Source organism: Eublepharis macularius, chromosome 8 (genome assembly GCF_028583425.1).
Source record: "Eublepharis macularius isolate TG4126 chromosome 8, MPM_Emac_v1.0, whole genome shotgun sequence".
NCBI lineage: Eukaryota > Metazoa > Chordata > Lepidosauria > Squamata > Eublepharidae > Eublepharis > Eublepharis macularius.
The window spans coordinates 18,679,099-18,695,360 of record NC_072797.1 but is presented as its reverse complement, the minus strand read 5'-3'; the positions used below and the strand labels follow the sequence as shown (position 1 = coordinate 18,695,360).

The window sequence follows — 16,262 nt, the reverse complement described above, 5'->3', positions numbered from 1 at the left end:
TGCAAACAGCATGGGGAGCGCTTTACATTTTACACCCCCTCCCTCCAGCTAACTAGCGCTAGTCAGCTGAAGGGTGGGGAAGTTAAAGCGCCCTCTGTGCCTGCTGCACCCGGTGCGAGAGGGGCAGGGAGATTTTCTTGTCCCTCTTCCATTGGGCCAGTGGGCGCTGCCGGGCTGCTGCACATGGTGCAAGAGGGGCAGGGAGATTCTTTCGACCCTACTGCATTGGGCCAGTAGGCACCACCGGACTGCTGCACATGGTGCGAAAGGGGCGGGGAGATTTTCTTGTCCCTCTTGCAGAATTCCCTTGCCCCTTCCGCAATGGGTGAAGGCAACAGCAGAGCAGTACGCTTAAGCCTGCACTCTTCCGCCGGGCACTCCATTCGCCCACCGCAGAAGGGGCCAGGGAATTTCCTAACCCCTTCCGCAGCGGGCGAAGGCATTGACGGGGCGGTAGGCTTAAGCCTGCACCCTGCCGCTGGGAGCACCGCGGAAAGGGCTAGTTTAACTTGGCTGCGCCACTCATTCACTCAATTCTGGGAAGATGAGGAATTTCCATGTCTCCCAGGCATCAGGTGAGGAGGAGGCAGTGGCAGAGGGGCTAGTTTAAACTGGCTGCGCCACCACTCATTGACTCAATGCCAGGGAGACAGGGAATTCCCCTACCTCCCTTCCCCATTGGATGAAGAGGAAGCTGCAGGATGGGGAAGCTTTGATGTGCTCTGAATCTTTACGGAGCATATTGAAGCGGGTCAATAAGCAATTTCCGAAGTAGCTTGCCACTTTGGAAATCGATTATTTCCGACTGTTTTTCCCGCTTCGTAAATTACGAAGCAAGTAAACCGAACCTTTTTTGCTGCATACCCCTAATACAAGCACCCAAATATTTTTAGGAGCCTAACAGGGATATTTGTAAAAATGAGAGCAATTCTGCTCAAACATGAAGCGTGTTCATTTGTCATTGTATTCTAGGTCATATTAGCACAATCAGTTAAGTATTTTTGCATGTACTTTCATGGATAGTGCTCATTTTTGCCCTATGCACATCCATTCTCTCACCAATAAAGTGAGACTTTCACAAACACTAAATGATTTTAAATACTCCAGTCACCTGATTCCACCATTTTCTACATCCCATGCAGTCTACGAAAGGCCAGAGAACAAGTTTTCTTTAACTTTCTCAGAATATAAATATAAACCAATTATATAATTTTTCACCAAGAGATCATCAACAGCCCCCTTTTTCAACTCTCAGGTAGCTCAAAACAGGGAAGAAAAAAATCAAATCTGTGTCACCTATATGTAATAAGAGGCTAAAAAAATCAGTTGTCGCGAAGTTTATGAATGAGAGGTCAAAAGGCTTTGAAACAGCATTTATAGCGAAGCCTAAATAAAAAGCATTCATATTTTTTATACAGCCAGGTTAAATCATATCAAGTAATTACCTGTATGCCAGTGTGTGTACAGGCTAATTTAGTAAATTCAATGCATCTTCCATCATTCACATCCCAGAGGCACATCTCCCTAAACAACATAAAAGGCAATTAACTGATCGTTAACCTGTATTTGTACAAACTCAGGCTCTCTCCTTTAATTTGCTGATTCCTGGTGGTGGTGAGGGAAGCAGGGAAAGGCAGCCTTAAGCTCAAAGACTGCTCCTGATCTCCCCTTGTTGTCTAACCAGACCTTATCACGCTACACAAAGCTGTTTTTTCTGAACTCTTAGAATATCCAATTATGCAACTGATTACACAAGAAGAAGAAAAAAGAGCTCTTACCCACTTTCCGATGCACTGACTATATACTGTTTCTCACTCGAAGCGCTGGCTTTAGACAAACAAGTAACTGATGCCGTATGACCAAACAACAGAGCTCTGGGATTTATCTAGAATTGAGAGAGAGAGAGAGAGAGAGAGAAAACAACGGAGAAGATCTCAGACTGGTTTTTAGAAGAAATGCTAAATAAAAAGTTACTGTAGTTATGGGGAACACAGTACACTAATACATGAGGAGACTCATCTATTACCCAAAAGTGGTTATTAGATATACAGGAAGTGTCAACTTTTTTAAGGTGTCAAAACACACCATAGACAGATTTAGAACTTTATTTTAAGATACCAGATACATTTTATGCTACTTTAGTGTAAAGGAAACAGACTAAATATATTTCATAAAAATTATTTTCAGAATATCACAACTACCCCAATTATGTCAAGTAATTTTTACATTGGATGAAGTTGAGTTTCTACAAGAGCACATGTGCCTTTTTAAAAAATTATGTTTATAAAAAGGTCACTTACTGCAATTACAATTATGACACTGATATGTTGGCTTATTTATAAAGATATACTCCTTGCCTCATCCTGAAACAAAAACTTTTCAACACACAAATTATATTAAGTGGGGCTACACACTTTAAACAGTTTAGTTGTAGATCAACCAAAATTTATCTTCCGATTAGTGGGGACTAATTCTAATTAGGGTCAATGTTAAGCAGCAAGCTGTGAATTAACAGCACACATTTTAAGACTATTTTATTTTGGCGACGTAACATAATAGGGAACAAGCAGCATTACTAAATTGTACGTTTTATAACTACAGAATGATTGCTTATAAAAGTAAGTTTCCATCGATTAAACTGCTTCAGGACATGAGCTAAAAGCAATACCCTAATATTAAAGTATTATTTAAATTTCTCCACCCTCTGCCAAATGAACCCTGAGCTCTGAAGACCAATGTAGGTCCTACAAGGATTCCGAAAGATGCTCAAGCTTGGATGATGGCAAATTACCAACAGATGTTCCATCTACTGGAGGCCACCATTGAGAATAAGACACTTTGCACCAATACTATACAAATCTGAGATTCCGATTGTATCAAAAGTATGCCCCCTTGGTGGGATGTCTACAATCATAATAGGACAAAGTTGCAAAGTCGACCTTCATGTATGTTATGTTTAAAATATTTTTGAGTTAATCATATTGGCAGAGGATGGTATATTTTTCTCTAGGAAAAATTGGGGGTGGGAAGGGAGAAGTAGCTAGATGTGAGAATCCCTTATTCAGCTTTCATTATTCCTGTCAAACTCTAAGCACGTCAGGTAATTTCTCTGCCGCCTGCTATTTATAATATCCAATCAATATGATCCATCTTGCTTCTTCAAGCTCTAGCTTGTGACCACGGGGTTGCTTATCAGCAAGATGAATCCTTATTTCAGAGTTTTGAGTTTTATACAAGAATTGGTTTACAGTATATGAACGCTGATGTCTTTTTATCTGATATGTGGAAGATGTGTAGTACAGTGTTGTACTTGACAGCTGTGTTTTGCATGCTGAAGGCGCCCGAGGTCAGACTACACACTTTTCATTGCTGGAGAAGTACCAGTATCAAAGCATAAACAACGTCTTGTGTTGGTGCTTCCACTTCAGGATTGCCTAGCACTTTAAAAAAAAATTTATAACTATTTTTTTCAAAACAGATCATTGCTTAGAATTGGCAGTGACAGCTCAAGCTCAGTAGCAGATGCCTGACATTACATTACACAAATCAGCCAACGTGACTTTCTCATCTTATAGCAGAAAACTGGTAGAAAAAGTGGTCCCCCCCCCTTTTTAAACATTTTCATGATGTCAGAAATCTATGAAAAAACATTAAAGTTCTGTGGCTTCTTGAGATTTTCTATATGCAGAAAATGTCTAATCAGGTTTAAAATAAAACCAAAAAAAAGTCTATCCTTATCAACATAAAAAGAAAAAAGGGCAAGTATTCTGATACAGAAGATTCAAGGATTTCAAGACCACCTGCCCTTCAAAGGCTGAGCACAACTAGCCCCTTTTAACTATATGTAACAAAATAAAATAGTACACAGTTTTAAAAATCAGAATTTAAGAAACAATGTATTCCCAGGATTGGTATCTACGTTAGCTATTCGTGTTAAATTGACCTAGTGGGTTGACCCCCCCCCCAAAAAAAAGGTCAGGAGGGGAGGGAATGACCCCCACGAGTCACTTTCCAGCTTGGCTCATTGATTTTCCATGGCTTAATGATTTTGTTTATAAAAAAACCCCCACACTCTACCCTTCAAAAGCAAGCCTATGAATATCAATCACACACATTGATTGCTCTGCATCAGCACAAGCCGCAATGTTTTGCTTTAGGAGAACAGCACATATTGCAACAAGCCTTACCAACAGATTAGAGACCCTCATCCAAATCAGAGTGGGCCTGACCAGAAGCGTATTTAAATCACACTTCTGTAAGTTATTAAAATAAAACCAACGTTGTTTCATAAAAAGCAGCATGAAATACCTGCAAATTAAACACCTCCTGGAAGACAAACAAATAAAAACAACCCTCAAGGAACCATGATCAGATTTTGAAAGACTGATAAAACTTGACAAAGGCAATCAATCAGGCTTGATATCCCAACTGTACAATATTCTGATGGAAAACAAACTAAAGGACAAATCGCCATTTTACCAGAATATCTGGCAAAGAGATTGTTATCTGAATTTAACAAATGAAGACTGGACAAATATTTGGCAGTCTTATAGCTTTACTACAAAAATAATAAACATAAAACAGCAAACGATAAAATTACTAACGCCTTGGTACATGACGCCAGTCAAGATGCATCACATAAACAAAAACATATCGCCTCTGTGCTGGAAACCGTGTGTGGAGAGAGGATAATATATATACACTGCTGGTGGGAATGTGTATATATTAGAAAATTTTGGGAATTAGTAGCACAAAAAATAAAGTCTATAATGAAATACAGGTTACGCTTACTTCCAGATCTGACGAAAGGTCCCAAAGACATATCTGCCCATCATGACAACCCGTCACAATCATCGACACATCATCCATTAAGAGAACAGCTGACACGCAGTGAGTGGGGGCTTTGCGTCCCCACAGAACCACCGGCAGCACCAAGCTGTTGCCCGCCATGATGCTTTCACACCTGGATCAAAAAAGTAAGATTGTTTAACTTAAGATGAAACAGCTTTTGAAAACAGAAAATTGTTCAACAATCACAAACTCATATCATTAAGCAGGGCTTTTTTCTGGGAAAAGAGGTGGTGGAACTCAGGACCGCAGAATGACGTCACTTTGGGTCAGCTGGAACAAGGGGGGAGTTTTTTAAAGTTTAAATTGCCCTCAGCAAAAATGGTCACATGACCGGTGACCCCGACCCCCTGATCTCCAGACAGAGGGGAGTTTAGATTGCCCTCCGCGCCACAATCTAAACTCCCTCAGTCTGGAGATCAGGGGGCATGGCCACTGGCCATGCGGCCATTTTCAAGAGGTGCCGGAACTCCGTTCCACCGCGTTCCTGCTGAAAAAAAGCCCTGTCATTAAGTAAGGTTACCAAGCTAAGGTACACTTTGAACAAACAAAATTCCCTTGTGATTTTTAGCACTTTCTCCTCCCCACCCACCCCTGCAATGCTCAACTCCCTTACTGAGGGTCACTGCAGAATAATACTTCATGTGGCAAGGGAAGCTACAGCAAGGAAGAGGACCCAGCCAAAGCCATTCCTCTACACTTCTGCAAGACTGCAGAGAAATGATTTCTGCCAATTTCACTTCTTACTATAGCATCTCTTGCCAGCAGGCATATTGTTATGGAGATGTCCTGATCTTGGAACCATCGTCCAGGAGAACAAGACGCTGCACGGGCTGGTGCCGTAAAATTGCTTCTGCAAGCTTACTCCATTTCGGAGCACCTTAAATACAGTCCTGTTGGTTATTCTGACCCAATGTCAACTCATGCTCAGCAGAAGCATTATACATTTGGTTTTCTTCATCCAGAAAATGTTCAGTTTAATTAAAGATATCAAAGAAGGAATGCTGGACTGTTCCATTAGTTGGTAAATGATTATGAAATGAGGGGGAGGGGGTTGCTTCTTGACCAATCAGTGCGTGGTACTTGGCCTCTAAGAACAGCACAAGACGAGGAAACATCAGGAAAAATGTGTTGTAGGTTCCAAATCAAAATGGACGTAATTCAATATAAAAACTGAAACATGGAAACTATTCCAATTAATCCATTTGTACACAATCTTTGTATCTGCCAGTGATGAGGAGAGCCCAGAGTTGCCAGCTCCAGGTTGTGAAATTCCTGGAGATTTGGGGGTGGAGCCTGGAGAGGGTGGAGTTTGGGCTTGGGTGGGACCTTAGCAGGATATCAAGCTATAGAGTTCACTCTCCAAAGCAGCCATTTTCTCCAGGGGAACTGATCTCCGTTGCCTGGAGATCAGTTGTAAATCTGGGAGATCTCCAGCCACTACCTGGAGACTGGCAACCCTAGCAGAGCCCCTCCTTCCCTTTCAATCATACCATGTTATTTATTACTGTTACTGAGAGCAGGATAAAAACAGCTTTAACATTTAGAGCAAAATATTGTGATCAATTCTGCTTTTTCAAACAGCAGTTGTCTACTCTGAGATTAATCAATAAGAACTCTACATGGACTACTCTGAAGTCCATCCATGGGTTCTTTAAGAATGCTGGAAACCAAAGCTGATTTCCGCAGCTACAGTTGATATACCTCAAACCCTCAAGAAGAAGAGGCACTTCCTAGTGGTCTTGGTTCCTACAGTACAGTTTTACAATTAAGTGGCAAAGTTGCTACAAAATAGTAAAAAGTCCAGTAGCACCTTTAAGACTAACCGACTTTATTGAGGCATAAGCCTTTGAGAACCACAGCTCTCTTCATCAGATGTAATGAAGAGAGCTGTGGTTCTTGAAAGCGTATGCCTCAATAAAGTTGGTCAGTCTTAAAGGTGCTACTGAACTTTTTACTATTTGCAACTACAGATTAACACGGCTAATTCCTCTGGATCTACGACCATGGAAACTTGCTACAAGTTCTGTTATGGTGAAACTGCACTATTGCTCAATTACAGGTCTGGCTTTTTTTTTTAACAACCTACAAGATATTCATCCATTCCCCTCTCCTCAGACAGACCCTGAAGTATTTTAAGAAGAAAAAAAAAATACTAGCAGTTCTGTATTCAGATGCTACTTGATGAAATGATCAATAAAGTAAATTTTATATAGGGACAACTTGCATACTGAGTTGTGAACAGTTAATGGGCATATTATCTTGTAACAGTGTTTTTCCTGTGCTTCCCTTCTGGCCATTTATTGTTTCTCTCATTCTGTGATTTTTGTGGGTATAACAGCAGTACACAAAGCCTCTGCTTCAGGGAAAGGGACATCAGCTGCCAATTATTTCATCCCTCAATTCATCCTCGCTTTTGTGCTAAACAGCTAATTTGGCTGACTATCAAAGGCTTTTTAAATATTATATATTTGTGCTGCCATAAGAGATTATTCAGTAACATGACCTTTGCAAAGGGAAATGAAGCCGCTTTTTACCTTCCAACGGTTACTACTAAAATCAGCACCAACATACTTCAATTTCAGACATTTAGACTGAATAGTTCTAATATCCTGATGCACGCTGGCTTAAAACTACTTGCACAACACAAGTCTACTGGGTGTTTCCAAGCAAACCAAACAGCTCACTGATTGGGTCAGAAGTCAAGAGAATCTCTTACATTAGCCTTTTAGTGGGCTGCACGGATTTTCCTCATTCAATTGTCATACTTGTACAAATCCACTACCAGAAATGACCCCTTTGGATATGCGACTGTATCCACAGTGGGAAGCTACCAAAAGACACACGCAGACGTACTGTAGGCATTCTAGGACAGCTACTCACTCAACTCTACTATTGTTCACTTGTAACCTTTATTTAAGACAGATAAAACAAGTAGCAAAGCAGCCACTGTGTGTTGCTCAGGTTCCATTCTTCATCTTACCCTCTACCGTTCCAACTTTATTCCCTGCCCTCGCTGGTCTTGCCTGATTCTCTGCCTCTGCCAGTCCCACTACCCATTTCTCCCCCATGTAACTGCCTGGACTGTTTGTCTGGAAAGAATCATCCCTACAACAACTGTTGGCTTCTTCTCCTTCCAAAAAACCCCTGCATCCTGCATAGCTATCCTCTAGCATAGAACAAATGGATGCATGGGAGGGATGTTAAATACTTAGGGTAAAGCCATCCTCTGAAATACCATCTACCAGCTTTGGTTTTATTCTGTCTAGCTTCACCGAAAATTACTCCTTCATTAAGAATCCTTTCACAATATTATTTGCAATAATATTCACAGAATTATTGACAATTAACGTTTTGCAAGAGCAGCGATGGCTGAAGTTAAACATTCTGCAATCTCTCAATAGCTCTGTACATTCAAATGAGCCTTGCAAACTTTATGCTGGATGAAGGAAACCAAACAGCATAACTGAAGGGAAATTTTTTATTTAAGCTCTGGACTAAATGGGCTGTCATAAATAGTTTGTGGTTTAAAACTGCCATTTTTGTCTCTTCTAGTAAAAAAAAGTTTTACTGTCTTTTAGGTGGTGTTGCAGATGCTCTGATAAGTCAATAACTCTAACGCCAGGTATAGCTTATCCAAAGCTTACCAATTTATTCCACTTCTCATCTGTTTACATCAACCTTCAGCTATCTAAACTACACATCTCCCCTTCGGCATGGTACGTGTTTGAACCAATCACATATGAGGAAGCATGTGAACTCACACACAGAAAAAAAAATACACAAAACAAAGAGCGCACTTCAATATCTAAGTGGGGAATAACCCTGCGTTGATAACGGCTTAAAAGAAGAAAGCTCAAAAGCAACAATGATTCAACGGCAAAATCAATTACAGGACACACTACAAACAAAAAGATTTCCCATTACTATGTATCACTAAGTTCTGCGTGAACTTCTCACTCTAACAAGGATACCTGTAAGTATTTTCAGGTACCAGGTGATTCCTGAGAGTCATCTTTAGAGGTCTGGGGAACAAAGTGCCTTTGTAGATATACTATTAGCAATGCTGAACTCTGCGGTTCAACTACAATCAAAGGAGTTAGCCAAGACTAGGAAAGTATTTTAAACTTCCTAATCAGCAGTATTAAACATTTAGGAGGCAACATCACATACTTTAGGCCCATACTTTGTATATGCTTGAACACATTCCATGTTTCCCTGCACTGGATATCTACTGCAATTCTTCAATAGTCTATGGATTACACACATAACTGAACAGATTTTAACAGACAATTGCTCAGTAAAATTGCCTTTTTATTCCTTACTGCCAGGTTCTAAGTTATAGACTTTTACCCCAAACATACAACTGCACAGTCAAATATCAATCTTTTCAGGGCACCATAGACGTTTTTACTATGAATTTACACCTTTCCCCAGACACATTTAAATTAAAAGTTAAAATGTTGTACACTACATATAACATTACATCATTTAAATTTTCTAAATAGAAAATTTCTAAATAGAAAATTTCTAAATAGAAAATTTCATATATAGAAATTATGCACATTTTTAAAAAATTCATCACCAGATACAGAAGTAGCTAGCAAATATGGGCAAGAATACACTATAAACATCCACATGAAAAACTGCCACTAATCCTTCACAAAGGAAATACTAAATTGCTAGAAGAGAAAAAAACATTCTTTACCTGCTTTCTTCCATCTTTTTAGTACAAGATTTCAGTGCCTTTATCACCAGTATCTTCATTTTCAAGGAGTGCCACAAGCTCATTTTAACAGATAATAGGCTGATTACAACAGACTACCCTTCTCTATGATTTACAATGCTAAATATAACTGTGTAAAAATCAATATTTTTACATCAATGACAAAGCTACAGTGGCAGACAAACATTTATCTACTAACTACTAGTCTAACAGCCAAAGATGTACAATTATATTTCCATATAGGTGTCTTTTTTCTTTTCTTTGTGAAGTGTCCTTTCTCCCATCCTCGTATATGCCGTTATACTTCTCTTTACCCGAATGGCTGTTCAAGCAACTCAAGTCCAACTCTATTATAGCTGGACAAATCCAATCCAATTCCCACCCAACTCACAAATGCAGTTAAAATAAAAGAGCTCTTTGTTGAGGGTTGCAGTTAAGCATCCTGGGTATGACCCTGGTAGAAAGGTACTTAAACAGTACTATAATCTGTTTAAAATGATATGCATACAAGAGAGCAAAGTTAAAAATTCAAGTGAAAAAAATCAATTGCAAAAATCTTCCGTAAAATTAACAGTAAAGCGCCATAATGTCAGCAGTCATGCTAAAAAATCATATCAAACACTAGTTAAGGCACAAACAACATTCGACAGTTAACAAAATGACCAGTTGTAGAGTAAGAGACAAATGTTGCAGCATTTACACAGAGCAAAAATACAAAGGCAGCTATCAACAAATAACTAGGAAAGTACATCTCAACACTATACACAATTCCAGAAATTCTGGGCTAGGCAAATGGGGGAGGGGGGGTAGATTTCCAACATGAGGCTCCATCCCTGAGAAAGTCCTATCCTCTTGTAACCATGACCTTCATCTGTCAAAATGGAAGTGTATAGTGCATGGAAAAGCTGAACTAAGTTCAAAGGATACAAATGGTCTAGTCATGCCAGGCCATTTAGGGCTTTACGGATAAGAACCATAAGACTGCATGAATGGAAAAGCACTGGCAGCCAGTGTGGTTCTTTCAGTACTAGCACGATGCATTCCCTATAATCTTTCCCAGCAAAGAGGCTATATTCTGAACCAATTTTATTTTCTAAATGGTCTTCAGAGAGAACTCCATATGGAGCACATTGCAGTAATTTAACCTGGAGATCTATGACCGGAATTCACTAGCTGGGCCAACCGGCCTCGATCCAGGTTCAAGGTCTTGGTTTTAACTTTTAAAGCTCTTGGTGAACTTGGACCAGCATACCTGTGGGACCGCCTCTTGCCATATGTTCTCCAGAGGCTGCTCCGTTTGGCAGATAAACATCTACTGGTGGTCCCTGGCCCTAGGGAGGTTCGCCTTGCCTCAACCAGGGCCAGGGCTTTTGTGGTCCTGGCCCTAACCTGGTGGAATTCTCTATCTGTGGAAATCTGGGCCCACCTGGATTTATTATTTTTCCACCAGACCTGCAAGACAGAGATGTTCTGCCAGGCATATGGGGGTTGAGACGGGTGGGCCGAAAAACTGGCTTCCTATCAAGAAGGGGGGGAAGTGCTGCCGCCCAGACTGTTGTCATCTGGTAGCTGGCCACCCTCCTCTATGGATCTGTTTTAATATTTGATGGATGTGCAATATAGGCACGACTGTCATATACAGATTTTATTCAACTGTCTGATATGTTTTAATTCATGCTATCTTGTTTTTATTGTATTTATTACCATCTGTAATCCGTTCTCAGCTCGCTTGCAGGGCCAGCAGAATATAAATTGAATAAAATAAAATTAAAAATTTTAAAAAAATCTCAGAAGGACCACAGCTTGAGCACTAAGGTCGATAAAGGTACTTCGTGCCACACATGATGCAAAAGTATCCAACTCCAGAAACAGAGCTAATGCCCCCAAGCTGCTTTCCTTTAAGGAAAAGGAGCACCCATTCAGAACAAGCTGAGCAACGGAGCATGCAGGCAGCTAGCTGGTTAAAAAGGGAGGGCCTACCTGGCGACATAGAAAGTAAGCAAGGTGGAGCTGGTGACTTGATGTATTGTTGAAGGCTTTCACGGCCGGAGAACGATGGCTGTTGTGGGTTTTCCGGGCTGTATTGCCAAGACCACGGCAATACAGCCTGGAAAACCCACAACAACCACTGGTGACTTGACTTCCCTTGTTTGTTGGCCATAATAGAAAAATCTAGGCAGAGGGACTTCGGAAGGTCCCTTGACAGAGGAAGGGGGCAAATTGTGGCTTCATGGAGCCTTCTAAAATAGTAGTTTCAGCATGACATTGACACCTGCTTTGTTCAACACACTACCACAGCTGCATCCAGCAAGGAGGTAAGCTATCCTTAGAAGTTGGGGCAAGCACTTCCTGAATAATGATCAAGCGAAAACAAGCCTTATTCCACCACTATCGGAAAACAATTACCTACGTAATAAAACTGGAGACAAAAGGCTCACATGGCTTTGTACAGATTATGTCCAATTCACGTGGCAGCGCTAGGATCAGACACATCCGACTGTATTAAGATCATTGTAGAAGATCTTGGATCACTTTTAAGCATACATCCTTTATATTACAAAGGATAAAGGGAGGGGGAATTGTGGAACCTTCTGACAGTTTTGTAAACAGATCAGAAAGGGGGAGAGGAGGCGTATTTACAAAGATTTTTTTTAGCCAGGACAGTTGTGTTGTATGAACAGAGAAAATGAGGGCAAAAGTGAACGTATTAATGGATTTTGCAGCCGCAGTTCCTCTGCACGCTGGATGAGAAAATTGTTTGTTTGGGGCAAAATGCTGCAAACCATTATTTTCAGCTTGCTTGGTGTAAGGGCTTTTAGAAAATTAAGTAGGCAGATTCAATCCTGGTTGCCATGGGGATGAATCCACCACAGCGACCAGTAATCAGGCTATCATTATCAGCAAGAGGGCCAAGGATTGAACTGACCTGGAAAATTAGCTAGGCCACTACTTAGAAGGGTAATCCTTTAACACAGCTGATGGAAGGGACTCGGATAATACGCCAGTAAACGCAAACATACATTCACTTCTTTGTGCATTCTTCTTTATATATCCTCGTCAGTCTGAAGAATAGGCTTGTTGCGATAATTACAAAATTAACCTTTTCCAAATCTGCATCAGCGAAAGAATGTAAATGCCAAATATGTAATACCTTTTCAAATAAGCAATATGTAGCCACTGTGATTGCGCTTAAACTTGTGCAATTTCTGAAACTTTCGGAGGACGAAACTGAAAACGCCTCCCTGCTTGTATTCTACCACTTTTGCTCAGCAACATTTGAAACCTTCCTCCCATTTAAAAGGCTCTTACACAGAAGACAGCACTACTAGACTAGAGGAAAGTTTCAAAAGCTTCTCAAAGCGGCATGATACATTCAATTTTTTTAAAAAATCGAAGCAACACCTAGTCTGAAGGAAGTTAAATCGCAATTTTTTCAATTGCATGAATTTTTCACTGACGGGATGCATGAACCTTTCAATAGGCGAAGCAATATGAGTTTTTAGAATGTCGATATTTTAGTACATAGGTCAGGAATATCGCTGCTTGTACACAGTAGAACATGCACCCTTGCTTTAGAAACCAAACACCACATTAATTATTTTGTGCAACATAGTACACCATTAAATGCAATCCTAAACAATCTTACTTGCAACTAAATCCAGCAGAACTCAATAGGACTTATTTCCAAGCAACATCTTTGCAAATTCTACTGCCAGCAACTACCATTCTGGGACATAAACTGTCTTGTTATTTCTTTAGTCTGCGCAGTTTTGAGCAATGTATTGATTTAAAGTTATAATGAGCCTCCCAAACAAAATGTATGCTCCCCCCGCCAAAACCACACATACTTTGCTTTCAAAATAATTTCTTTGAAAGTTAATTTGCATTGATTTTTAAAAGCATCTTTAAAAAGAATTCCTGTAATGATTTCTTTTCTTCCCCACATTCACTGTTATGCAATACAAAATCATCTTCATAGCTTCATGCCCCCCACCCTCCAACCCTACTTTGATTCAAATTGCCAGAACACAAATCTCCTGGGAGAGGAACTGCCTCGTGTTCCGTAAACCACGCGAGTTCGGTTCACAGGGGGAATTTTCTAAAGCTACCACATTCTCACAACTCAATATAGCAAGAGAGACAATAAATGTTTGAGTGCTTTAAGAGAGGGGATTCATGAAAGCGGGTTTACAACTCACCACAGGCAGGTAAGTTGTAAAAAAAAAAATGGCAATGCTGGTATCCTGCTTTGTGTCCCAAAACACACATAAGCGTGCAAAAAGAAATATACTTTCATTCAAGAGACACCCCTCAGTTCTTACAGCTACCTCGTATGAACAGGAGAGGCTGAATACAATACAAACCCATGATATTACATCTCACACTAATTGAAAGTGCATGCCATTTCAGCATGATCTACAGTTGATGGCCCTGATCCCGTAAGGAGTTATTCATAAATCACCACATTAATTTCGACTGAGACACTGGTAAGAAAAAAACACATCAGACTCCGTGGGTCTGTACCTTAGTTATGCGATAAGATTGCAATTCTAGAGACAACATACTTAGTAATGCAACACAATGCATTATGCTGTAACCCCAACCAACTGATTACAGGTGGGGTGGGGGGGGGTGCAGAACATACAGCATCTCTACCAGACATCATGCGCAGTTACAGATCATCATTCAAACATAACTGGCTTAATTCTTACTTTTGTTACAGCAGTAGCTTAAAGATTGTACAAAACGAGGGGAAGCGGAATATGCCAAGTACAATGATCTGAAGGGGGCAAGCTAGCAAGTGGCACGATCACACTCGACGCAGCACAAGGCCAAGAACCATGCCTCAGTAGCCAACACGCATCTGGAAACTGCACCCACGGTTTCTTGCAGCTGATGAAGAGAGCTCTAATTCACAAAAACTCACGCTGGAATAAATTCTGTTTGCGTCAGAGAAGGGAGAGAACTACAGAGAAGCAGCAGCAGACAGATGGGGGGGGGGGGGTGTCTGGCTGCTCTGCCACCCAACACTCCCCCCCCCCTCGTAACAGCCAAGAGGCTTCACACAGTAAGGTTACTGCCCCCACCCCAGCTCCAAATTCCTCAGTGTCATTTATTCTCTGCCTGCCCAGCTCTCTTCATACTCTCCCGTGCCCCTTCTCACTTTCCTTCCAGGCTCTCCATCTCTATCCTGAGGTAAGCGAGCTTCAAGAATCAGAGTTTTGCAGCTCTGCTTGTCCTTTTCCATTTTGGCTTTTCGGGGAGGGGGAATGATGACCTCCTGCTCCTGGGTTACTACTAAGCCAATGCACAACGGCATGTGCCACCTCAACACTGACAGCTGCAACAATGACATATGACAACTGAGAATTGCAGAACACACAGTCCTTCCAATGGATCTATGCCACCTAAGACAGGGCAGCACCTCAACATATCCTGGCAGCCCCTGGTTCAGGCGGAAGACAAGATACCACCAAACCCTTGGTGGAGAAGAGAGTTACCTGCTCCTACATGCTGGAAAAAATGCATAATGGCCCTGAGCTCGTCTGACGAGAGGGCAGTCTAGAAATGTAATGTAATGAAATAAATAAATAAATACAATTGATTGTTTTGAAACATTTTTAAGGTGTTGATAAATGTTTTCTTCTCCCAACCTAGGCTTCTCCTATCAGCATCTCTCTTATCAGACAAACTTTCCTCTTTTTCCCTACTATAATATGATATTCTCTACATCAGGGCTTTTTTTCTAGGAAAAAAGGTGGTGGAACTCAGTGGGTTGCCCTTGGGGAAAATGGTCACATGGCTGGTGGCCCCGCCCCCTGATCTCCACACAGAGGGGAGTTGAGATTGCCCTCTGCGCCGCTCGGCAGCACGGAGGGCAATCTAAACTCCCCTCTGTCTGGAGATCAGGGGGCGGGGCCACCAGCCATGTGACCATTTTCAAGAGGTTCCGGAACTCCGTTCCACCGCCTTCCAGCTGAAAAAAAGCTCTGCCCTTTATACTATTGTCTCTGAAGTGTTAACCTAGTAGTTCCTGTGCTCTCTCAAGACATAGCCAAACATAGTAATTCACACTATTTTTAAAAATGTACCTTGCCACATTATTTTTAAAAAAGTACCCGCGCAAATGGCCCTACTGACACATTATTTCTGTCAACAGCATTTTAAAAATAAGTGTTGCTTTCATCACGGAAAAAACCAGCATTCTAGCCGATACCATAAAGCACAGCAGAGCAGCTGCAGTTCTATCAGACCGAATATATGTTGTGAGAATGAAACAGAGGAGGGGAGGAAGGACCATGCTGTGAGCTGCTTTGGGTTCCCACTGGGGAAAAAAGCAGTGTATCAGTATCCAAATACAGCTCTGAATATCATTAAAGTCAGCTGGAACAAATGATAGACATATATTAGGGAGTAGAACAAGAAAGGGTTGCTTACTTCCCAAGCAAGCAGATCTTGCATTTCTTTTCTAAAGAGCCCAACACTTTCAAGAGCCAAAGTTGTGAAGAAAAAAAGAGCAGCTGTCAGGCAAACAGAGAATATCGGCAACCCTATCAATCTGACCCAGTGCCCTAGAAAGTACAGCTATAGGGCAGAAATATAACAGGTGATGTTAGCCACAAGATGGCCTAACACACATGAAAGGGCTACTTCTTTGTGAAAGTTGATGGGAGGTGTATAAACACCC

The 16,262-nt window shown here is 41.1% G+C and overlaps 1 protein-coding gene across 2 annotated transcripts in view; it reads right to left on the bottom strand.

Moving 5' to 3' along the window:
• Positions 1-16,262, bottom strand: part of WDR7 (WD repeat domain 7) — a 252,690-nt gene that overhangs the window by 234,265 nt on the left and 2,163 nt on the right. For both annotated transcript variants that reach the window (XM_054986975.1, XM_054986974.1), the window contains exons 2-4: positions 4,792-4,963; positions 1,779-1,885; positions 1,446-1,524 (exon numbers count right to left, since the gene is read on the bottom strand). In XM_054986975.1, the coding sequence (XP_054842950.1) occupies positions 1,446-1,524; positions 1,779-1,885; positions 4,792-4,950 (345 nt within the window). In that variant the 5' untranslated portion in view covers positions 4,951-4,963. The remainder of the gene's footprint in view (positions 1-1,445; positions 1,525-1,778; positions 1,886-4,791; positions 4,964-16,262) is intronic.